The sequence below is a fragment of the Contarinia nasturtii genome, unplaced genomic scaffold (genome assembly GCF_009176525.2).
Source record: "Contarinia nasturtii isolate CC-2019 unplaced genomic scaffold, AAFC_CNas_1.1 Cnas_scaffold_285, whole genome shotgun sequence".
Taxonomy (NCBI): Eukaryota; Metazoa; Arthropoda; class Insecta; order Diptera; family Cecidomyiidae; genus Contarinia; species Contarinia nasturtii.
This window is the reverse complement of record NW_022197640.1, coordinates 2,077,083-2,103,909: the sequence shown is the minus strand read 5'-3', so window position 1 is coordinate 2,103,909 and position 26,827 is coordinate 2,077,083. Positions and strand designations below refer to the sequence as shown.

At 32.9% G+C, this 26,827-nt stretch overlaps 1 protein-coding gene across 1 annotated transcript; it reads left to right on the top strand.

Moving 5' to 3' along the window:
* Window positions 1–7,276: 7,276 nt before the first annotated feature.
* Window positions 7,277–26,127, top strand: LOC116337724 (scavenger receptor class B member 1). The gene is made up of 10 exons (XM_031762532.1): window positions 7,277–7,579; window positions 19,731–19,822; window positions 20,372–20,529; window positions 22,615–22,753; window positions 22,829–23,053; window positions 23,202–23,457; window positions 23,545–23,679; window positions 23,751–23,869; window positions 23,948–24,073; window positions 24,141–26,127. The coding sequence occupies exons 1-10, from the start codon at window positions 7,444–7,446 to the stop codon at window positions 24,459–24,461; spliced, it is 1,707 nt and encodes a 568-aa protein (XP_031618392.1). The 5' UTR covers window positions 7,277–7,443; the 3' UTR covers window positions 24,462–26,127.
* Window positions 26,128–26,827: the final 700 nt, after the last annotated feature.

Here is a 26,827-nt window from a genome sequence, read left to right as displayed (position 1 = left end):
TTTTTTTTTTCAATCTGAACTGGCCAAAATGATTAGCTAACCGACACTATATCGCCTAAGCAAAGAGTGAAATTGACTAGTATATATTGGCTAGACGCGCTATATGTTATCGTTATGTCGCATAACACACATGTTCGTATCACATGTGTTCTTTTCAGTTTCGCTCAGTTCACTGTGTATTTACCTAATAGTTTGCTGTTTTCATTTATTTCGCTCATAAAATGTCAAACCATTTCTAATGCTGATCGTGGTCGCACATTTGTTGAGTATTTGAGTATGAAATTGGAAAAATCAATGCTTATATATGATCACATAATAACAATGATTTGATTGTTGGTTCTCTGGAGTTTAGCATCTTATTTAAATCTAATAACAACAAGTTATAGTGTGACAAATAATCATTTGTTCAATCGCTGATTTTTATTTTTTTTTCAAAGAACGGTCATTATTATACAATCGAATGCCGTTAGACGATGAGAACGAACGATGTTTATATCACAATGCAGGTGCATAAAATTGACCTGTTTAAAGTTCAACTTTATTAGAACAAATTAGATTTAAATTACACAAGTGACGGGATTTACCTACAATCCCGGAACCCACAAACTCCAGAACAAAAATTACCAACTACCACAAATTCTTTATTTTTAATTGTTTTTTTTTTTATATCACATGAAATAATGCAATAAAAATGACATGTTGTTGTTCGACACTGAAGCAGGATTTACGGTCGGCATGTTTCATGTTAAACCAACGGGACCAATTAGAAACTAATAGAAATTAAGATAGAAAGATAGAGATAGTAAAAAAAAGTTAAATGAAATGAGTGATACGCTTGTTTTGCACACTCATTCATCAGTTCGGGGAATAAGGAACATTGAATGATTAATGAAAAATAACAATAGTAATAAAAGAATAATATTCATAAAAAAAACCCGATTCGTGATTAAGAATTATTGAGCTATAATTTTTTTTTATTAAATCAACTTTTTGTTGTGATTCATATCATATCATATACGCAATCGATTTGTTTTTTTCTTCTTTTTTGTATGTTTCATATTTGGTTTATAAATAGATTACCAAAATGAATCAAACTGTAATATTTATACCAAATTCCAAATTTATCAACGAAATCTGTTGACTGGAAAATTGACTGGATCATAAGTTCTATGCCGCTTCTGAACCACAAATCAGATTTAAACATTTGCGATTAACGGGCTGTGTTGTAATGTGATTAACGTTGAATAATCAAGTTTATTTTTAAGCAGACGAACACGTAACCGCCAAATACAACATTTGCGTGTGGTTGTCAAAACGCATTGATGCTATGAATATATCGCAAATTTATGGGCATTTATTCAATAATTGAAATGACTTAAAATTCATCCCGTGCGGCGGCGTTTGTATACAATGAACTCTGTTAAAAACCGCAATACATGCGATCGAAGCTCAAGGCGACGACAGTTCGTAGTGTCAACCTACTTTTGTTTGCTCGTTGTCGCTGCTTTCAATTTCTGAGTGAGAAAAAAAAGAGTCAAACAAACAAGAAACCCGGTCAAAAATTCTCCTTAATATCGCTTCAAACTGCCATCGCTTCTATAACCGAGCAAAGAGTACTTTTAATGCAAATCAATTGGATTGCTTTGAGATTGATCATATGTTGTTTTTTCATGAGTTTTAATTTTCGAATGCATTGTTCAAAGTAGCGAAGTGGCCACTGTCAACTTGACAGCGTTGCAATCATGTAATTTTCAAGTTCATAATTCTCCAAGTATTTACGGGTTCTTGTTACCTATTCATCCAGTTGAATATATGAATGTGTCACATCAATGCAACACATCATTCCGGTCATAGTAAAATGGTTTTCGGACTTTTGACTGGCTAAAGTGAAAAAAAAAACCGCGAAGTGAAAAAAAACAAAAACGCCGAGGCTTAGCATGGTACGGCTTAATAGGCATAAATGAAGATGATGAAAAACCCGTTGTGAAAAAATAGGGATTTTTCAGCCGCAGGCAATCGACAAGGCCATCAAAGCAATATTTTATTTTAAAGAAAAAAAAACACATCATTCTTTTTCCTCCGTTTTTTACCATTACATCCAATTATGCGGTCGGTTGTTGTTCTTTGTCAGTGCGATTTATGCCGGGATCGAGATGTCAGTGGTCTCAATGTTCATTTTTGTTGTTTTTCTTTTCTTTGGGCCGGTGATTTGATGTCTTATTGGTTGTTTCACATGTTTCCGGATGTTAGCGATAATTCGTTGTTTCGTTGTTTTTATTATCATTCTAACATGCTAAATTATCCATTATAATGTGATTATTATTGTCGTTTAAAATAATTCTAACAGACACATGGTTTTACTATTTGCACGAATCATTCGAATATACATTCGCTTTATCTATTCTACAATCACCTAGGGGATATCCATGCGAATTAGAATTAGCACATTAGCAAAAAATAGGGAAATTTACATGAAGAAAATAGCAAAATTAGCAATAAATAGCAGAATTAGCACTGTACACGTATATACTTTAGTAAGCATTTATTCTTGAATTTTTTGAAATAATGAATTAAAATAAAATTCACAAAACAAACGAATTGAATAGTGTTGAACTAAAATGTATCAAAATATGAAGTTAAATACGCTTTTTTCCATTTTTAAATAAAAATATATTCAATGGCACGTAATCAAGCACGTTTCATCTGTATTAACTACAATTTACGAATTGCAATCGGAAATGTAGATTTGATGACAGATTTCTTACTGAAAACGTATACGCTAGTGCCTGCTTCAAATATACACGTTGAAAGTGTCAACTTGAAACATTTACGTAAACACATTTCGGTTATTCGATCATGCTGTCAATCTGACGTATGCAATATTTTTGACGTACTAGAGAAATTAGCAAAAAATAGCAGTATTAGAACAAACTAGTAGAAATACTAGCAGAATTAGTGAAAAATAGAGAGAAATAGCGTTTATTATTATAAATTATTCGATCTGCAATTCACGGTTATCCCCTAGACAATCACTGTCACAACTTAATTTCATGGTGTTTAAAATCAGACACGATTCCTTTTCACACAGGCTGCTTCGAATTTTTCATTTTTTTTTTATTCGCACACAAACAATTTCATTCTCGATTTGTGATTGCAAAATCCAATGCACCAACATTGATCGAGTGACAACGAATCTTTTCATTCTGATAGGATATATCTTCTCCGAATAATGCATAACTGTAATTTCGAACCATGGTGCTCCATCCCAATTGAATCATGAAAGAAAGAAAACTCAAAAAAAAATTATAGTTACGGCGCCATTAATGTTTTAGAGCGCAATTGTTGATTTTCATTAAAATGATCAAACTCCGTTCAAGAATTCGTTCATGATTCATTATCGAGTCTCATTGTTGTGTAGTGGAAATTTACCGATGATTCAATTAATTTGAATACAAGTGTTTTAATTTCAAAGAATTTATCGGTGCCAGACGCTTAGAAACATAAATTCGCTTGAGTGTTGGCGTCACAAAGAAACCACAAACCGTTGAACGAAATTATTTTCGATCCGGATCATAATTCATTGCACCAATTGACCACACAACTTCTTAAGATTCTTAGAATTGTTTAAATAATGGAATAATTAACAGTTCGTCGAAAGCTTTGTTGCTTTTTTTCCTCTTTGTTTATTGTTGTAAAGTGCTACCGTTTGTGTGTAATTAAAATATTAATTTATTAGCGTATCAATCACAATCAAGCACTTGAAAATTACGCTGTACCACAAACAACAACAACTAGAACAATAATAACGACCACGACAACGTCGAAAAAAAACGTTATTCAATCGTGTTGATTGTGTGAATTAGATGTTATTTTTTGCCATGTATAATTACGTCAATATCGATTCGATTGAACGGTAATTCTCAATAAATCAACATGATTTGGGTTCTGCACACAGTGAGTTTTTTTTATTTTGCCATCCGGTGAACATTTAATACAAAGTCGCTAAATACATGAATTTATGGGATTTTTTTTCCTCTGAAAGCAAATAGCTCGTAATTTTTTTTTTTGCACTTTGTTCAAAGGGCATGATCTATGGTTATAACATACTTGCAAGCAAATGAATTGTCAAGTTAAATATTTAATTGAGATACATAGATAAATTAGGTGATTTCATATTTAAGTTGGGTTCTTTGTTTATATTTGAATGCATTTCATTTGCAAGCGTATTTGCTCTTATTGGGTCCTTAATTGAAAAGATTCGAAACCATTGCGTGAGAAGAGCAGCGTTTATAAATATTATAAATATTATAAATCAAGAGATTTTTCGACCTAACTTACCATGTGTAATGGACGGATTGGTATCAAATCATGTTTTGGTCATGTTTGATTTATTTTATGTAGAGTGAAAAATAACTTTTGTTATTATACTTCTGATTGAATTCCTCTCAATTCACAAAGCTAAATATAGAGCTTATCAATAATGAGAGAAAAAAAAACCGAAAAACGAACACAATACTTTTATTGGCGCAATCCAATTTCTTCGTTTCTATAATTCGAATTCAGACGTGAAACACTGAACGGGAACGTCTCATATGGTGCAATTGTGTGTAATAATAGTGATAGTCCGAATATATTACTGTAACTAATCATTATCTTAAATTATCGTTGTGGCATTGAAAGTCATTGAATTATGTATGCGCTCGACAATACTGCCAATTTTATAATTGCTTGCAGCTAGATAACGAACGGATCAACGTCGAAATAAACAAGATAAAACAAAAAGAAAAAGAAATATATAAATATTTTTATTTCAATAAACGATAATATTCTGAAGCAAACTCACAGCTTTTAATAAAGAGTTAAATCCAAATGTGCAATGTCAACTCAATTTAACGTGTTTTTATGGGTTGCGCCTAGATTAGCTCCATTCCAATAAATGTGAATATTTTGTACAATAATCGATTGTAAATCATTTGCGGTGTGTTTTCCTTCTCAAGTCCATTTCGGTAATTCACAACGTGCATGCAAATCCGACAGTTTGAATGAAGTGAGAGAATACGGAACTACATATCCGATTGAACTTATTTCAAAATATAGAAAAGTAACATGCAAATTCATCCTGTTAGCTCAACCCCCAAAATGGACAAAAAAAAGTAACACTCTTTTTCTATCTTTACGGAAGTCACATTTTACATTGGTGAGACAACGTAATACAGCATTTCGATGCTTTCAAACTTCATTTGATCACAAAGAAGACAAAAGAGCAATATTTTGTTTGAATTATTTATGAAATTGTTGTTAAAATAGAGTCGCTTGCAGCTGTCATTGTAAACTGCAGCTCCACATGAATAAATCAGACTGACCATTCATGATAACTGGCAGATGAATGTGGCTGTTGACAATGATTGATTGCGTGTTTCTTCTTTTTTGCACTTTTTTATTCATCTTTTCTCCACCACGAAGACGAACACTGTGATATAAATGGGTACCTTTTTTGGCGTGGGATCTCAATAATGGAAATGATTATGACCGCTTCCAGTATCTTTATTTATAACACAAAATGGTATGCGTGATGCATTTCGATCGGTGGTGCCAACGACGTCATATCGGTGGTGCCAAATCCACATGATTATCACTTGAAAACAAACAAGATTCAAAACGTAACCACATCAAAATGAAGTCATTTTCAGAAAAGATGAAATTGAATGAAAGAAAAAAATTCAGCAGAATTTTAAATTAAAATTACATGCCTGCAGACACATTCGTAACTGATTAACGTATATAATTCCAGCTGAATAATTGCAAATTCTTGACAAATGAGTGTGTGATTGGTAAGCTTTTAACGCAAAATAATTGAGATAAATAGCATTTTTAAGTGTTTTTCCGAAGAAACGCCACTCTTTTTTCTTCACTGATCGATACTTCGAACCACAAATTAAAATTGATATTTAACTGAAGAAAAAAAAAGAGTGTCAGATTGTTTTTACCCTTCATGAGTACAAATTATTGAATGACACTGAAATTGAAATCCGGAATATAAACCTCTGCAACTCGAACCCGGTTGATAGTCGAGGCGAGTCATAATTATCGCATAATTTCATATCATTGATCGTTTAATTTTCGGATAATTAATGGAAAAACAAACAAATGACGATAAAACGAAGAAAAAAATCAAAACAAAAACCATCCGAATAATTTCACGCGGTTTTGGAATCGATTTCATGTGATACGTGATGTGATGTTTCCTCTATTCATCGTTTATTTGATGTTCATGTGGTAAAGTATAGACGAAAGTGATCACTTTGAAAAATGGCAATTTAAGCATAGCTGGTAAGAAACGTGTGAATCATTGGTGTACAAATGCGCACGAATGAATGAAGCGCACACTTTTTTCCTCTTGTAATTACATAGTACGGTACACAGAGACGCATCGAAATGAAACGTTGAATACGAACACAAGCAGCATCTATCTAAAGAGAGAAAAGCGTATAAACAAACAGACAATTTGTGGTGATGACTTTATTTTGGTATAAGCGACTGATCTATTACAACAAAACGAACAGATGAGCGGCGTGCAAAGTGTGAAGCAGAGAAATAAAAAAGCCCCCCAAACACTGAATGATGTTCACTGTATTGCGGAGGCAGCATATTCTTGTTTATCCATTTCATTTCGTCTTACCCAATTGTTGGCATGTTTTTCACTTTATTGAATAATATCACGAAGTGAAGCAAAAAGTGGATGATGGTGATTAAGTCATTTATTACAAATAAATACCTTTTTGCCAATTGAATGTAGTACAAAGTAAATTTTGTAGTCTCAATTACCGCTAATGCACATAAAATACCCATGTAAATGGCATTCGAATGTATGTTAGTGTCTGATATGTGTGAACGTGTGTGTATTTGCCCGTTCGACTTCAATGCAATAAATTGAAGATACAGCGGAAGGCAATGGATAAGCGATTGATAACTGGGTCAATGATTTTCGTTTTAATTTTATTTAAACCTTTTTTTTTGCACGCTTGTGTGTGTGCGTGCGATAACAAAGTAGTAAAATCGATATGTGAAATCATGCGATGAATCGGTGGAAATTCTCAATTTTTCAACAATATCACAATCGCAATTAGTTTGATTTGTTGCATTGAATGAAAACTATTTATCCTAATTGTTTAATCAATCAATATGAATCAATGCTAAATTGAACCCATTAAAAAAAATACTTGCAAACATTCCTGAAAATGCTTAATTTGACGGCGTTTTTTTTTTCTTTTTTCATTTTAGATTCTTTCCAAATCAAGGAACGGGCGCAACATCAACACCAAATTCAATTCGTTCGCCCAACAACAGATTTTAATTGGCATCAAACGAAGCCAACACAACCAAACACCAACTCCTCCAATTCAACCTACAACAAAAAATTAGCTCACATTTGCTATTTTAATTATGGGATTACAAAAACAATATTTGAAATATGGACAAACTGCAAGAGACAAGATATTTGGATTACCGCCAGATACACGACGAAATGGACCGACACCACTATCGATGCTGATATCACATGGAGCTAAATTTAATAATAGTAAGTAGATAAAATTGTGGCCTGTGCATACATTTTAAAAGATGAAAAACGTGTGTCGTGTGCACAACAACACCGAGCATTTTGTAACGCTCCAAATATTCGTTCGGTGCACACGTTTTTAAATTCCACATTCACACACTAATTACATTTGATTCGTTAAGTGCCTTGTGTACGGCATATGTGTGTGTGTCTTCAATCAAAAGTGCATTTGCAGGCAAAACATATGTAAATCAAACTGAGATGTGGATTAGATAATATTATACAATTCGATTGCCGAAGAAAGAAAAACACATATCGAATAAACAGAATAGCGACAGTTGAAACAACAACCGTCTAGTGGATTTACAAATACATATTTGCAATAAATCGACGATATTGCAGTCAATAGATACTGAATGCTCTTAGACAAATATATTTAAACCGGTTTCAAAAAAATGCAAACGGTTTGTTGTGCAGCATTTGCAGTCTCAAATAAAATGAATTCGGTGTTTTTTTTTTATTAAAGATAAATAATTGAGTTTGAAAAACATAGTTTTTTAAAATGAGCAAAATTTACTCCAAATTACTTACAAACATACAAAAAAAAACACAAATTCTGTTTTGACACGCGCGTTTCATGTGTTATCTATTTGTCTACGAAAATTGTTCCAAAACACAAGAATTTGATGATACGGAAAAGAAACAATAACAAATATATTGTTTTTATTATACGGGAACACAAATTTCATGTTATTTCAGATTTGTTTTCAAGTTAAAATGGTTATCTGGCAACATTTTTACCATGAAACAAAAAAAACACCGAAAAAAACAAAAAAAAACCTCATTGCAATGAGTGGACGATTTCACACCTTATCAACAAAACAGAATAATAACCGAAAAGTAAACCAGAATCATCGTGACAATAAAGATACTAAATCATGTAATAAATGACCGTTTGTATTTTTTTCTATAAACAAACATGAATACCGAACATCTTCGCCACAATAATAACTCTTAAAATGTGATGGAAACGTAAAATGATCGTCGTTTTTTTCCCTATCGTTGACTATCACTTTCATTAAATGCGATGAAATATCGTTTTGTGACATAAATAAAATCGATGATGTGCTAGCATGAGTGTGCATTGGACATACAATATGCAACATGATACATCATCGATCGTTCAATTCGCATGATCCAAAGCATCCATCTGTATTTCGATTCGTATGTTTGCATTCACGCAATATTTATTTAAATAAAGGCTCTTTTTATCCGTCCGATGTAGTTGTGTGCCATTGCACATGTGATTTTATGTGTGCTTAATCGGTACACATAGAGATATACATAGAAATTTTCCCACTAGGTCAATGAGAATCAAAGTTTACTTATTTAGCAAAACTACGCAAAAAAAGAATAGAGCTGTGAATGTGTCTATGCGCGAAGATAAAAATACATTTTTTTGTGTGTTGTGTATCGAACTCAGTATATGTGTGTGTGTGTTATGTGCGCATAACGCTATGGTTCTCTTATATTGTGCAATGTTTATGGCACGTTATTTTGCCCAAAAACAGGCATAGAGCGCAATAGTTGTGTAGCAAAGGCCGACATTGAGACCAATGAATCTCTTATGTATTCACTTACGCCGAAAGCAACAACAGCAACAACCACGAATTCACCAGCAATGACGAAGCAAAGAAGAAGCCATTGTACCGCATCTTTAGCCGCTGTGGTTGTCTTTGCCATTCATAATCATCTCATTTTCATTGAATGCATCGCTTACAATAACGCGCTCGTGATATTGCTTCATTCCTTGAAAAGCGTGCGCGTACATGCTTCGATATAATGGAAAAACGTTGAACACACATTTATCCTCATATCAAAGCTTGCCGAATGCATAACAAACAATTTTGATCACAAAATCACTGAATACGGTTGATGCCACACTACAAAACATTTCTATATTCTCAAATGTAACAAATCGAATGAACCCAATCCAAGTGGATGCAAACATGTCACTTGCTGCAATTAATGCATCCAAATCATTGTTATTGTGTTTCATTTTCACGTTGCAGCCATGTCGTAATTATGTATTCGCTTCAGTATCTACATATTTGGCTTATTTTGAAAAATTCATTCACTTTTTTTTATTGTCCAATTGCACAAATTCTCGATGAAAATCTTGATCACATTTCAAACACACAAATCGAAATGTTTAACGAGCGATGCTTAACGAGTGTGTGGAGACATCAAGTGTTATTTCGATTATTATTTGCATAAATCGTTCACCTTCGTTCGTTCGCTTCGTCTGTAAATTCGAATTTATTTGCAAGCACACAACAGACATTTCGTTCATATAACGTTCGCAACGGTGTTGTCGTCGAAGACGATGATTTGGATATTGTTTTGGCATTAATGGTTTTGCCAATCACTTTAGTCGATAAGTCGCCACTTCAAGTGCTCACAAGTACCAAAATTCAAAGTAATCATTTTCTTAATCCGAAAAACAAACATTCTATCATATGCAAGTTCTTATAAATGTCACGATTTGAATTAATTAATAATAAAAATCAATTTGAAACTTGTTTTTTTTTGGTGATTTTCATGCAACATATCTTTCTTAGCATTCTCTTTTCATTTTGGATTGTAAAGTGCATCCAAAGCACGTATGTTGCACATAAAGCTCTAGTAGGTCAATCATTCCACCACACATTCATACATGAACATTAAGGTGAGATAAAGAGAGACCAACATTTGAACGCGTACATTCATGCGACACGATTTATGCACATGTGTGTGTGTGTGTGTGTGTGTGTGTTTGTGTGACATCTCTTTCGTCTCATTCCAATCATAGTTTTAATAGAATCAAATGTTTAATGCTTTAAGTAAATAAACAGCATGAAACTTATTCGACAACCAAGAAGTCAAATATCCGTAGAATGTTGGTTTTTAACATGCTGTGTGTATGAATGATTATTATAAAGTTTGTCTTGAGCTTAAGCGAATCCGACGATGGTGTGATATACAGACGCGCACACGTCTATGTCGTCTACCTTAACCTCTGCTAAATACGATTTGCCATTGCCGCTAATCCGTCTAATTCATGGACTGACATTATTTTTTTTATAGTTTCAATTTCATTTGGCGAATGCATCAAGTTCGCAAGCAAAATGTGCGTTTCTATGCAAAAATCAAATTCGAAGAAAAATCGCTTGGCATGAAAATTTAGTTTACAATCACAAAAATTTCCGTACACATACATTTCAAATCAAGTTAACCGAAAATTCAAAATCAAAACAATCAAATGTATGCATTAATACGGATGTGAATACGGAAAATGAACCGAAAACAGCGCACCAATTATATGAAAAATGCTTACACATTTCCACACAAGATGCGTATTGTCAGTATAATTATGTGATATATTTGAAAACATAATTTGCCTCATTAGAAGTAAAAAAAAAAAAAATCTGTCATTTTCTCAGTCGGAAAAGCAAGCAATTAAGAATTGCGTATTGCTTACGCGCAACCAAAACAGCCCGATACTACGTAGAATAATGAAAAATAAAAACAATGTGTGACAACAAACAGCCACACAACAGTTGCAGCGAGCAGCAAACAACAACCAAATAGATTAGCGTCGAAGAGCAAACGAAATAACCTCATACGAATCAAGTTCAATTGATCCAAGAGCACTTTCGATTTCAACATTCTACGAAAACATAACATAACAACCATAACGCTTACGTAGAAACAACAAAAGATACAAAAAATATAACGAACACATAAAAAATATTATTAAAAAAAAAAAACTTTAATTGTTAACAGACTCATTTTAGTTGAGTAATAAAAGCATTTAAACAAATGTAATTCTCTTTCGGAATTGTAATCCATTTGTTTGTTTCATGATGTGTTTGCAGCAGTTGACGTTTTCTTGTTTTTCGCTATTCTGGCTCTCTTTCGCTCCGTCTCACTTTTTCACGCTCTTGTGGCCTCTGTTGCCTACTCGGAAATTTTTAGTTTTGTACTTTGGAATCAGTTTATCGTGTTTTGACCCAGTTCTATTCAAGTTGTTCGCTTTTTTTTCGGTTTGTTATTGTTGTTCGCTGCTGTTGTTGCATTCATTTCTCCTTGTCAAACAAATTTTACCGCAAAATCGCATTCAGTTTGACATCATTTTTCGAAAAGGATTACGCGATAGCAGCACATCGTCTGGGTGAATAGGCATACAAATTTTCAATTCACATACACACCATCATTGTTTACGATGTGGCGGACTATTTGCGGTTTCATACAATTTATGTACAAACATGAAAGTGAAATCTAACAATCTATAATCTTTTCAAGAGATCTATCAAAGTTGCGTCCAAATGCAAACGTGACAAGAATATATAAGTTGTGATCGCATCATCAGTTCATCACACAATCAAGAATGAAATACAATCTCGACATTTTCAAAACAACAACAACCAAAAAAAAATATTAATTAAAAACTTATGCATGAAACTTTCCATTTTTTAGTATCTTGCCACTATCACATCATATTTAATGGCTTTAGTTCAAAATAAATTCAAAAAAAAAAAAAATCAAAACGAAAATATACACATTTTTTACCTCATCTGCTGGCATAGCAAAAAAAAAAAAGAACAACACACACTCATTTTTTTCACCGTTGAGGTGCGGAATGGAATCGCATATACAGCCAAATTAATCACCAGTGTTTACATGGCATTTTGACCGTTTAAATTTTTTTTTATCCGTTGTTTTTTTCTGTATCGACGTAATGAAAATTAAGTTGTGTGCTATTTTAAAATGAAATTACCACTTTTCTGGTGATGTGTGTTTGGTCTAAAAAAAAAGATCATTACATTTATTATTATGTGCTCCCATAATGAGACGCGTTAAATGCTTAAATATTGCGCTGATAAACTGGCTGCTCATTAAAACTTGTTTCAAGTACATCGAGCATGAATGAGTTCAACACACAATGCCAGAATGCATTTGTACTGTTCAAATGATGATTCGAAAATTTTGCTCACAGGTTGGCATGATTCATCAAGGAAGATTGATATGATTTCAAACTCGGCAATAAATCTAATTTAAGACGTGTATTATCAATGTAGAAAAATTTGAAACTTCAAAGCGATTGAACTTGATTGTACTCTCATTAAAACAATATAATCAATCCTCGGAACAATTTAATATTTTAAATTTGTTTTGAAAAGCTCAGTTTTGCTAAAAAAACAAATATTCCCGCGATTCACCACGATGCCGTTGTGAGGTTGTATATTGCTTCTTCATTTTATTCATTATGGCCGTGGAAATCCTTGAAATGGCCGTTTAATAATGCTTTTTTTTACGTTTCAAACGAGAATAATATGTCTTAGATAGTGCTATATAAAAATATGTAATACAAAAGAACGAATAAAACACTCACACGTGAGCACATTGAATTGAGCTACTGGTAGTTTTCACACACCGACACTCATACACAGACACCAATACAGAGATGGAGAGTGAGAGAGAGACGATTCAACGTAATGCATTTGTGTGTGCATCGACAGTGGCAAATGATGACCTAGTTAATAGTTTTTAAAACTTCGGTATTTATTTAGATTTAATTTGATGTTGTTATTGTTGTTGTAAATATATATTAGCATGGTTGCATTGGACGCCTTACATTTTTCGTGGTGTGTTTCGTTCGATTAGTATGTTTCATTTCATGTTAAGTTTTTCATGAACACACTGTGAAAAATTGTGTGTATTCACTCAATCAAATAGCAAATAAAGAAGACGAAAAATAAAAATATAAAACGCAACACACAATTCTATGCTGCACACGAAACGAAAAACTTAATCCGAACAGAACACAAAACAACACAGAAATAACCAACTCACATATAATATACTCTTTTTTTTTTAAACGTTTATTCGCGTATTCATGTTCGGTTCTTTGTTCATTTCGATTTTTAATGATTCTACAAAAATGCCAGTGAATGTGTACATGAATTGCTCTTTGATATGGTTTTCAATTACTCAATTACATTACCATCAATTTGACTTTTGCTGCGATATTTCTCTCCCTGTCTCTCTCTTTCGTTTCAATTGTGAGTATCAATGATTTTTGGTTTTTCATTTCGATATGCACTTTTTGTTGTTTTTTTTTTTATATTTGATCAGAATATCTTCACTTGATTCGTTCGGCTTCATTTTAGATCGAAACCGTTTTACAATCGACGCATACGTATTAATTCCATTCTTATTCACAATGAAAGCAGAACAGTATTGTATTGTACGATTAAAGCGTTTAATTTTCAAAATTAGATTCGTTTTTGTTTGAATCCATGAGATTCGAAGTAGTTGTGAAGCGGTTACTCTGATGATATTGTTTACAATTGATGTTGTTGGGAAAAATCATCTGTCGATTTGAAACAATGACGAACCGGTATTGGTCGACTAAAGGTTTTATGTTTTCCAAATATCGGGAAAATTGCTATTTTCGTGAGAATCGTTGTTGAAAAAAAAACACTTGTTGGTTGACAAATGCAATACGATTAATAATAATTCGAGTGAATAATTTCGCTGCAAAAAAGGCTAAAATCTAAAAAGGTTTAAAAAAAAAATTAAAAGAAAGAAAAAAATCAATTTTTTCAATTAAAATGCAAGAAAAGCTGCGACAATTCAACACAAAAAAAATGCGTTTATTTGATGATGAAATATTTATATCGCGTCATTTTCACGCAAGCGATCAATATATTAGATAACACACATATTTAAAATTTTAGACCAAAGGCGTTCTATTAACATAAATGCTGTATGTAGAAATCACTGTTATGCGATGACTGTACAGATTTCTTTTTGCAATTCCATTACACACGATGAATATATTCATACGAATTCAAAATCATTGAAATCGCACTAGATAAGATAAATTAATGCCCAATGTAAAAAAAAATTGTATTGACCAATCATAATTGATCGCATTTGTGTAACAGAACTTAAACCCTGTGATCACATTACAAATGTGCGGTAGAATTGCGAAGAGAAAAGAAAACCATATTCACACGTTTAGATAAGTTAAATCAAATATGGAATTTATCGTGAGATTATAATTACAAATCATAAAAATGCGATTGCAAGCGGTACATAGCATTACCAACTATATAGAGCGACTAATACTAGTCGATCGAATTGTCATATCAATTGTGAAATTATTTATTTTTTACATCCCGAATTACATGCGAAACGCATAAAGAGTTGCACCGGTGTACAAAAAGCTGTCTTTAATTCACCAAAGCGCACAGAACAATTTACCTTGCGACACATCACATACATATGTTGACCACTTAAATCTGGAACATTTGCAACTGAGTGAAAGTGCATTCTGATAACAAGCCAATTGCACAAAGCGTATTGCACAAGAATATCAGACAATTTTCATTCTGTAAACATTCAATGAAAAGTGAATTGAATTTCATAAGAAATAAAAAAAAAATGTATTCTTGTTCGTAGCCAGTCCACATCATTCGTCGCAACAAAACGATGTATATTTTAGTTTAGCGGGACGTCTTGCGGAATTTACTTCACTTCTAAATATTTATCCAACAAATTAACATCGGTCAATATTTGTCGTGGTCTCTTACATCGACCGTATAATAAAGACGACGACGATATTTACCTTACGATCAGATGTTATGAGAAGCAACATTCAATTCCATTTGGTCTTTTGAATTTGCAATATTTTTCAACATCAATTCGTATTCTTTGAGAAATGGATTAGCATTTATTGGGCTTAACACTTGTCGATTACATCGAAGACAATGGATCCGATGCAAAAGGCTACCGTTACAATTGTCTATGTAGTATGCATAAACCAGCTGTTTAATTTCATGTCTATATATGTGTTTTGTTTACATCTTTCTCTCCTTCATGCTTTATAATTTATAATTCATATTTTATGATGATTAAATCAAATAATGGCTGATTATTAAATTGAATGATTCAGCACAAATCACATACACATACACACATACACAATTGGCAACGAACGACGGAAGAACAACAAAAGAGTAAGAAAAAGACTTGAAAAAAATCTATTAAAGTAAATAGTATAATAGCGGCGAATGAAGCGTACAATGCGTCTGATAGTAAGTTCAAAATGTTTATCTTAACGTAATATTTGTTATCCATTTTCGGAGATACATTGAAAATCATTGCATTTGCTGTGTGAATACAAACAATCGCGATGGAAGTGATATTGAGCGACATTAGTAGCTGTAATATTGTTTTCGAGAGATGAAAGCATTTAACAGGTGAATTACATCATTTTTTTGCGATTGTTACTAAGATTTCTCGGTAAATTTCACAAGCATTTCACTTTGGAAGGCAATTTGGTGTGTAATTTTCTTTTACCTTGAATTTCATCGTCAAATCTATTGGCATCACTCGTTCAGTGTTTGAATACAGCCACACACAACAAAGTGATGCGCAATCTTCAATGTTTGTGACCAAAGGTCAATCAGCACATTTGAAGCAAAAACCGATTCAGCACAGGAAAAGTTTGGAAATATTCAAGTTCTTGACATGAATTTCGGATCCTGTTCATTTGCAACATTATGTATGTGTGTGTGTGTGTGTGCCATGCGGATTTTAAATCATGCCCGCGCATACGTTGATTCGGTTTGTGAAAGGCTCTCAAAATTGGAAGTGAATCGTGTTTGTCTCACATTGCCATGCTGCCAAAACATCAATTCAATGTCATGCGCGATTGCCATGTCAAACTTGTTCAATATTATAGAATTTGTAGCGATAACAACAATTGATACGCACCTCAAATAAAGCCAAACCAAAAGAAAAAAAAAATCATGCCGAAGCACGTGCAATTTTGTCCGTACGCACATTCGCATCATTACAAGATCAGCGATTGGTCGAGCATATGTGCGAACGAAACATTGACCCACAAACAAACAAAGTGATCAACATTTGTGCATGAAAATTCATCTAAAATAATTGCGCTCTCATTTGAGCTTACACTCGTTTTTTGTTTCATCTCTTCTTCTCTCAATTGCGTAACATATCTGTTGCAACTGGTTTGTGTCTTTTTTAATGCAAAGCATTGCCAAATATTTGTTGCTTTTATGAATGCGTCATAAAACAGGATTAAGGCGGTGTGATCGTGACGATTTTTAGAGATATATATAGTTTTTAAATTGTTGGGTGATAACAACTGTGGGTCAATTTTGGCGTCATCGATGTATGAATTGTTGATTTTCGGCCATTATATCGGCACATTTTTCCATCGTCTTTCCAACAATCACTTTTTACCTCTCTCTCTTTCTATCCCACATGCACGCAAAATACACCGTGTGACACTTATAATATTCATCAAAACTATCCTCAAGTTAATTATATTGTATCTTGTTTTTATCTAATATTCTAATGTGCGTAACTGATGATTATTAGTTAACGTCTATTTACAAGCTTCACAGAGGAGTAAATCACTATCAAATCTTCACTTGATTTCTTTTCAATTCAATTCATTATATTCGCTAGTTAAAGTTTATACATTTTCATTAGCATTGATTTAAATGCGATTGCAATGAAACGTTAATAAAACTAGAAATTCCATCATCACTCCAAAACTAAAACCAAATCAAATTGGTTTCTTCTTTTATTTTGTGGTACATAAATTCAATTGTGTGAATAGCCTAGTGCACAATGGAGCATACATGTATAACAAATATGTACGTCAGTAATATTGATAATATTATTAGTCGACGGGTGTCGGAAGCATAGAAAGTAGTGATAAATTTAGAAATAAAATATTTATAACTAAATGAATTTGCATAAGTCGTCCTTTTTGATTTGCGTACTGTTGCTGTGACGATTTTTATTTAAATAAATATTTGTTGCTAATGTAAACAATGTACAAGTGCCATTCTCCTGCTGATATCCATTCTGGCATTGTGTGTGGTGCGTAACGTTGAATGATTGAACAGTGCGTAATAATGTACTCTACAGCATTAATTATCATAGCCTGACAGATCATGTGTCATTATTCGCTTCAATTAAATCACTTACTATGTTCATTAAACAATTTAATTATGATTGCACCAATTTTTGTTGCTTTCTTATTAAACATCGGTGTCAGATCGATCGGTACAGATGGAATCAATATGTACACCAATCAAAAATCACAAACCAAAAAAATGTTGAAATATGTGGACAAAAATCCTGTTTTTCTTTTACGGTGAGCATGTAATGTGAAAGTGTTCACAAAGAATGCGTTCGCATAGAATCTCGAATAACGAGATTACACACATCGAAAGTGACAGAATGACGAAAGTAAAAGGAACACACATTGACTTCGATGACCATCATCCAAAAGTAAACGAGTGTCACCAGAAGACAACAACATCAGCAGCAACAGCGACTGCAGCCACAGAACGAAAAATAAGACTAGTGAATTGCATATAAAAGCTCACAAATTTAAACGTAAGAATATGATAAAATTGCAATTCTAGTAGGTACATGACCTTGTTTTTGGCGTGGCCGAATACATTTTTATACTCTCTCAGCCTGTGCGGTGCTCACTCACACACACGCGCGCGCGATCAATGGATGAGTGAAGGCAAAAACGCACTCCACACACTAGCCTCACTCAATGAACAAAATTGTATACATTTTTGTTTGCATTGATATTTTATGTCCGAAATATGTGCGCGGCAATCAACAAATCTTTCGATTTGTGTGCATTCCTTCGTCATAATAATTTATCGTCAAAATACGAACAATTTTATAGAACGTCCGAGTTGAAGTATTTGTGTGTGTGTGTTCTTTTTGATGTTGTTATTGTAATTCATATTTTAGATATTTCGTTTGAATTGTTGAAGTGCGTGTGCGCATTTTGGTCGAACTTAGATTCCGTTTAAATGGTTAATGAGCATTTTATTGGGCTTGTGTATATTGTACATTTATGGAGACCATAATAATTACATTAAATCAATGCTTTTGAATAACACAGAAGAGAAGAAGAAGAAGAAGAAGAAGAAGAAAAATAGCCCGACTATACGTTGAATCATTTCTATCCACAAGCGATTTTGTCATGTAAATTGTATAATGATCAAAATGAATGCAACAAGACAGTATCGCGTACACACGGAACCAAGAACGGTAATCATCATGACAGTAGAGACGACTTGTAATATAGCATCGAAAAAATGCATCAATGAACAGCGTTTACGTGTATGTTATATGTGCGTTTATAGTATTTATGCACACTTGGTGGCCGTAACTTATTTTGTACGCCACACACATATATTTAAAACATAGGTGTCTTATTGAAAAGCTTTGCGAGCACCAACAATCCACAAGATTTTCGGACAATATAGCCATTTTCGAATCTATTTATCAACTATAATTCTGTTCGCGTGCGCACTCGTTAACTTGGTGTCTTTTTTGTCTATTTTGACGGTTAGTATTCAAATATGAGAACATATGAATGACATAAGCTCTTACTCTAATACACAAAAGAAGAATAAACTAAATGGAAAATCGATGAAAGAAAAAAGATTAAAATAATTTGTTAAGTGTGCACACGCACGCGTACACACAAATACTGATTGTATTTCGATCGGATAATGAGGTTCAAATGGAATATTATTAATAAAAAGACGAAACGATTTGATTTTAAATGCGGCAATAAAGAAAGGAAATCACACGCATAAATACGCATTGCCGTCGCTTAAAGTTAATAATATTTTCCATGTAAACAAAGGCTACACTTTAAATTTGGCATTGGTGTTCAATTAACAAATTAATCTTTTTATTGCAAATTTACTGTTGCCGCCGCCGTCGTCGTCGTCGTCGTCATCGTCGTTGTTGTTGGTTCAAATGCGCTCAAGCAAGTGTTGCCGTTATATTCGATGGGGCAACCGTCGTTATAGTTGTGCTACTGTTCGATGCGAATGTATGAAGTAGGGTAATGAGAATATGCATTTTCATTGCGGATCGAATTAAAATTCCACAAAACACAAAATTCATCTCTGGTTGTTGTTTCGTTCGTTTGTTCGTTTCGCACATAATTTATTGCTCTTCAATTTGTATTTCGAATGTAATTTGATTCAATTAAATCATTTTGTTATGTTTTTCCTTCTATTTTTTTTCGCCCATGTAGATAGTGTTGCTGTGATAATTTTAGGAATAATTACACTCATCGTGGGTGTACTTTTATCATCTATTCCATGGATAGATTATTTTATTTTAAAGGTAAGTGTTGCTTTTGTACAATTGTCTGTTTCATTTATTTTCTCGTTTCATCTTGCTCAAATACTGCGCACACTTTTGTTATTCGTTTACATTCATTTAATTTTATGCAATTCTCTTTTCGGTGCTATTTATTTCGGCTTGGAATTCAGCTTTTTTTATTCAATCTTTTGAACTGTCTATGGATTCAAGTTCATTCGATTTTTACGTTGCTGCAAATTCACTTTTTTACATTCGACATTATTTTATGAGATTCTTTTGAACTCCGTGCCGTGTTTTTTTTGTTCGCCCTTCATTTCAGGCATTTTTTTTTTTTGCTTCTCAAAAGTCGTAACGATTTGTGAAAATGAAACCGATTATTATGTTATTTGATGAGTGTATTCAAATTCCACAAAAAAAAGTGCGACATAAACAACACGATGATAACGAATATTGAATACAGATTTTCTTGCATTGTAGCATGTTTTATATTCATTTTATAATTGTTTTCTTCTTTTTTTTCTCGTTTCAATTTTCTTTATTGGCCTTATAACAATGCGCGTGCATAAACAGAATTTAAGACTTTGGAATAACACACTTAGTTTTCATTACTGGCAACGGCCAGGTGTAATACGCTTAACTAAAGTCTATATATTCAATGTGACGAATCCGGATGGATTTTTGAATGGTGAAAAGCCAAAATTGGTTGAAATTGGACCATTTGTGTACAGGTATGTTTTCTTTTTGTTTGTTTGTAAATTTATTTTTTTCTCGACATTTTTCAGTGAAGACCATTTGATGCGGTTGTATTGTGCCTTTGGCACGTGTCAAATCGACAATTTCAATTGGAATTCGTTGAAATACACAAATTTATAAATTATGACAAAACATGATATTGCGTGATCATATCAAGTTTTCAATTGTAAATATATACATTGTACGGACAATGGTTTAAATTACGATAAAGTGTTTGGCGGAAGAAGAAAACGTTTAAAATAATCAAATGAATGGAATAAATTTTGTTCCAGTAAAAATCAAAAAAATACCAATTTGTGAAAACATTTATTCAGCGCGGATGAGATGTACTGCGGAACAAAAAAAAATATGGATACTCATTAAGCGCGTTAAAGCGCAATTCATTCACAAAAGTACTTCCTTAATTCTATTTCATCCATTTTGTTAGTATGATTTGTTTTTTCGTTTTCTGAAAATAATTTCCTTTGTCGTTGGAATGATAATGTCCAATGCACGAAAGCTTTTTAGTACACTGTTTGTATGTGGTTGTATGGAACCGAGCATTTGCCAAGACAGCAATTCACTAATCACGTTTGTGGGTGCATATTAGCATCGATCATAGAGATGTGCGTTAGAATTCTAACATCAAAAGATTTAATCGATTGATTGAGCTGTTTTAACCAGTAGTAATTGTTCTGGTAATAATAATTTTTTTTCTCTCTACACGATTAGTTCAAGTAAAACCCGTATATCGCAATGGCACCGGTCCGTTTATGATTGAATCAGAAAACCGCGAATTAACCATACTGAAAAGGTGACTGAGTAAATGCGAAAAATCAAATTGATTTCAACTAATCGATGATCGTATCCCAATGAATAATTATAGCGGTTGTAGAAATCGTCGGTTTGATGTTCTTTTCGCGATGTTAAGATAAATTATTTATTGATTATTTATTCGCTTTTTCGTTTGCTCTCTCTCTAATAAAACATGTTCATTGTAATTTAGTTAATAATTTATAGCGCAAGTATTCGATGATCTTTTGAACTGTTCAAATCAATTCTTGATGAGCATTAGAATAAACTTGTGTTGGATCTCTTTGTCCCCGCTTTGAAGAACAAACATCAATTTAATTCTTGATTTGCGTACAACTTGTCTTCTTCAGTTAACCGGCAATGTTTCGATTTGCTCATTTTTTCAACCCTACAATTACCGTATGGAAAACGGAAATTTCTTGCACGAGAACCGGCACAGACATACACACAGTGAAATCGAATCCGGATTGAAAGTGAGCAACTGTTTCGTTTAAGTGCTCAAAGTCAAAACAACTAATAGTCGCTTCGTCTCTATCTGGATTTTTCGGTCTCTGTCTATCGACAATCATTGCATGTGAGGCATGGATGCTGATAAATAGTTAAAACCATTTCAGATCCAAAGTATATTTTCGGTTTTAAAACTCGTCTTACCTGTATTCCAATACTTATGATCCAGTTATTTCCATGAAACAAAGATCGAACAAAAAAGTTGCGAATTAAGATGGAATTAAGAAAAAAAGAGCATTGAATGCACTTGTATTTGCTGCGCCATTGGACGCGCTTATTTACTTGCTAGTTAGTTCGGAATCCATTCTTTTTTCCTCGCTTCTCATGCATTGAAATTTATAGAATAATTTCATGAATGGTTTTTTTCCTTTTCGATGCACGTATGCGCGTGACTGCAAATGAAAATTTCAAGTTCTTTGTTGACAATTAAGTTTTGTGTTGCAACATAAATCTGGTTCGGAATAGAGGTTTTTGACTCACAAAATGTATACATTTTTATATATGGTGAATCGATATACTCACTTGCCTTGCGACACCGGTTCCATGCAACAGCATCAACAGCTCATATTTGAGCAACTACAACAACAACAAAAAAAAGTGAAACAACGAATCACATACAAACCATTCAAAATTTGCGTTGGAATATGAACTTGGCGGAGAATGGTCTTAAAAAAAATATATTTTTATGAGACTTCCGATCAAATTGCAATCACTTGAATGAATCAATTTAGTAATGGTTCGGTTTTCTTCTTTATTTTCAGAGAGGATATGGAAAAGGTGAACATTAAGTTTCATGATAACTATACGGTTACCTATCAACATAAGAAAATTTTGCAATTTGTGCCTGAACTAAGTATCGACAGAAATGTTCGTGTTATGACACCAAACATCCCCTTATTGGTATGCATTTGCGTTTCGCATATTTATCCAATTCTTCGTCACTATCTTTTTTTTTAATATTTTCGATTTAAATAGACATTATCTTCGCAATCGAATAAAATTGGTGCAATACTTGGGGCGGGCGTATCATTTGCGCTCACAATGACGAGGCTACTGTACGGGCCGAAGTTTCAGCCGTTTATATCGGTGACGGTGAACGAATTACTATTTGGTTATGAGGATACACTTGTTAATATGGCGCACACATTTTATCCGCGTAATATACGACCAGATATGTCGAAAATGGGTCTGCTACTTGGCGTAAGTATCAACTTTTATTTTATTAAAAATTTCAAATCGTAGTGATACATATTGTCTACATTCAGGCATACAAATATTTAAAATTCTTCTACAATAATTTTCTTACTCTTCTTTGGGTGGATTATTTTATATCTTTCTCTCTGTACAGCGCAATGGAACTTTAACCGAAGTCTCTACAATAAACACTGGTCATAATGGTATGGATAAATTTGGTTATCTCGATCAATTGAATGGAATGGATTCGTTACCGTTTTGGGATAGTGAACCGTGCACAAATATTACCGCCTCCGAAGGCTCCTTTTTTCCACCCAGAGAATACACAAAAACCGATATGCGATATGTTTATGACAAGGATTTATGTCGTATTTTGCCGCTTGAATTCCGTAACACCGTCTATAAAGATGGTATGACACATTTTAGATAGCAAGCTTCCTTAATACAAACCCCGAATTGTTTCGGATTGAAAAATAATGTGATTGATTTTGTTACAGGTATACCGGCTGATTTGTACAGTACACCGGACAACATTTACGGTGATTCTGAGAAAAATTCAAACAATTCATGTTTTGATACCGAAGATTATAAAGCCCCAAGTGGTCTTCAGAACATAAGCCCTTGCCAATACAGTAAGTTTTGATTGCATTTCTGTGGAATACATAAGTATTGACAAAGGATTTTTATTCATGGTTTCCTTTAGGCGCTCCAGTTTACATTTCGAATCCACATTTCTACTTGGCCGATCCAGAACTTTTGAATGCTGTCGATGGTTTAGAACCAAATCAATCCCTTCATGAAACATACTTTAAAATTCAACCGGTAAGTTGAAAATGTCATAGATGTAGTGTCTTAATCTTAAGCATATTCTTATCCTGGTTCGACTTTTTTGCACAACAGAAATTGGGCGTTCCACTTGAAGGAAAAGTACGGGTTCAATTAAATTTGAAAGTTGATCAATCGATTTACATCAGTTCATTGAAGAATTTCCGCAGCTTCATTTTCCCCATCATTTGGGTTGAAGAGGTGAGTTTTCAATTTTTTTTTTATATCGAAATAAGATGCTTAATTGTGGATTTTTATTCAAATATAGGGTATTGCCGAATTGACACCATCAATACGACGTTGGATCTACTTGGCAACCGTATTTGGTCCGGCCGCATTGCCAATTCTATCATACAGCATGATATTGGCCGGTTCATTTATGTTGATGTTTATATTTGTGCGTGCTTACAAGAATTTTGTCTTTCATTCGGATCCAACCGTTGAATTGCTCGAAATGGGCCGACGATCATTACGGCGAGGTAGCAGTTTTTTGGTTCAACATCAACACCGAATAATGTTGCACCATCATCAACGTGACAGTTATATGTTACTCAAAACCAATACAAATGACATCGATCTGCTGACATAGTGTAGAGAAATTTAAAGCGAAAAAAAAAACACGAGAATACTTTCCTATTTTAAATGATACACAATTTCTGTTGATAATTTTACTGCATAGAATCTACATTTAATTTAATTTCCTACACCAATACAACGACAACAAACCTGTTCCATTGCCAATCATGCAAAGAACTGCACACTGCATTGTAACTTGTATCACAAGTTTCAGCAGAAAATTCACTTTGAATTGGTTCTTGAATACTTTTAAAACAAATCAATAGAATACGAACAAAGACTTGTTGTTTTGCCTTTCGATTATGACAGTGACTGCCATTGATTTCGCATCGAAAACAAAATTCCGATCATTTTATCTATGTTATAAATAGGAATAATACATCGCAGCATTTGAATTGTATCTATCAGCCGCTCAATTTAACACTTGTCACAAAATTATAAAGCCAAAATCGTTGCGTTGCAATTCTCATTGAAAGCAAACACTAAAAATGCACCATGTTTAAAACAAAAGACGTTGGAATTATTTCCTGGGCTTGGACTACATACTTGGAGAAAGTTTCGGAAAATAATAATCCAAATTTTTGAAATTGTGATCGTTTTTTAGCTGTAGATTTAGATGATGTCGATGAGAGTATGGCTTATTTAAAAAAAAAAAATGGTCCATTCAAAGCCAAATTAATATTAAATATGAAAATTGTGTGCTAAATGAATATTTGTTTATAGTTGTACGTATTAACTTAGGTTTATTTAATGTTTGTTTGCCATGTAAAATCATTTAGATTGTAGCGAATATTTAATAATATAGTGTATTGTTGAGACGACCGAAATTGAAGAGGAAGCCAACTATACATATATTGTGCAGGGCTGTTTAGACTCATCAACATGAGACAAATGAAAAATGTGTTTGTTTTGACAAATGTTGATGCATTCCATGAATTTTTAACTCAATTAATCAATTGAGTCGCTCAAATTGTGTAAGTCTTCAACGTGCAATTAAGCGAAAGATAACAAAGAACCAAAATGCAATGAAAGAAACCAGTATGGAGAAATAGAAGGAAAAAAAACGAGACATTTTTCAAATATTGAAGAGTTCTGCCGTCAAATCGGCCGTTTGCCATTATGCACCTGTAATGATGATGGTCAACGATTGACACCATAATTTCTTTTTTACCTTTTCTGAATCTCACTCAGCTTACCATTTAATGCCAATAGGAATACTTTATCCGATTCGTCACATTTAGTAGGTATGCTGTTGTTTTATTTTTCTTTTGTGTATGTGCATGCATTCCAAAATAAAACCAAATTGCAAAACAATTACCGTCCATGCAATTTTTAGAATTGCAAATAAAATGTGTAAATAAATGTAGTTTTTAAAATTGATTTTCATGTTTAAATTTTTGTGGAAACGAAATTTCATTTTGTTGGTATTATTTTCTATTTAACAAAGCAAAAAAAAAAATTGTTGTTTGGTCCGTCCAAATTTTTTATACATTTAATGTTTGAATGCTTTTGACCAAATTTTAAACGAGTGAATGTTTTAGCTTTTAAATGAATTAGATTAACAAAAATAAAATTTAAAAAATAAATAAATTTATTTAATTTGTGAAATGACAAGAGAGAAAGAAGAAAAATATGAAAAAGTAATTTCAATTTAGGGAAAATACCATTTTTTAGCAAGACAAACGCAATCGATAAACAAAAATATATCCAGTTTTGAAAGGAATTTCTCTAATTTTGATTTTTCAAATTTATATTTTATAATATCTAATTTAATTATATTCGGAGACAAAAGCAAATAAAAAAAATATTATGGAAAAAAAACAATAAAAATTTATCAATTAAATGCAGCTTTATTAAATATGTATGTTGTTCATATTCATTTTCATGGTAAATCATTTTTGTGACGAATACTTGGAGAATGAGGTACATTTAATTTCGCTTATGTTCATCAACCATTTGGTAAAAGTTTCAAGAAAAAAAAAGTTTGCATGGCATCGATATATATGTAGAAATGAATATTCTTTGATGGAAAAACATTGGATGAACCGAACCAATTCGAAACAATTATTTATTGGAACAAATATGGAGTGTGTGTGTAAGAGAGAGAAAGTAAAAGATCGATTATGTGTGGAAGAAGGAGAAAAAAGGTAACATTCACGATTAATTTGATAAAAAACCAAAAATTCAATCGCACACACAGTAAATGAATGCGCATAAAAGTGGAAGTGTGTGTGTGGAATTCAGGGGCTGTGGCGAAGCAAGCAAACGAGGATACGTTCAATTTCTGTATTTGACATATCGTTAAATCAAAACCTTAGTGTTTTTCGATTTGATTTCGAGTTATGATGTTGCCGCCATGGATTTCATTGATGACGATGA

What these genes read in the sequence shown, in the direction of transcription:
- LOC116337724 (XM_031762532.1), top strand. Translation starts at nt 7,444, where the DNA reads ATGGGATTACAAAAACAATATTTGAAATATGGACAAACTGCAAGAGAC. An exon ending in TAACACCGTCTATAAAGATG is followed by an intron (nt 23,458 to 23,544) that starts GTATGACACATT and finishes ATTTTGTTACAG; the next exon opens with GTATACCGGCTGATTTGTAC. An exon ending in CATACTTTAAAATTCAACCG is followed by an intron (nt 23,870 to 23,947) that starts GTAAGTTGAAAA and finishes TTTGCACAACAG; the next exon opens with AAATTGGGCGTTCCACTTGA.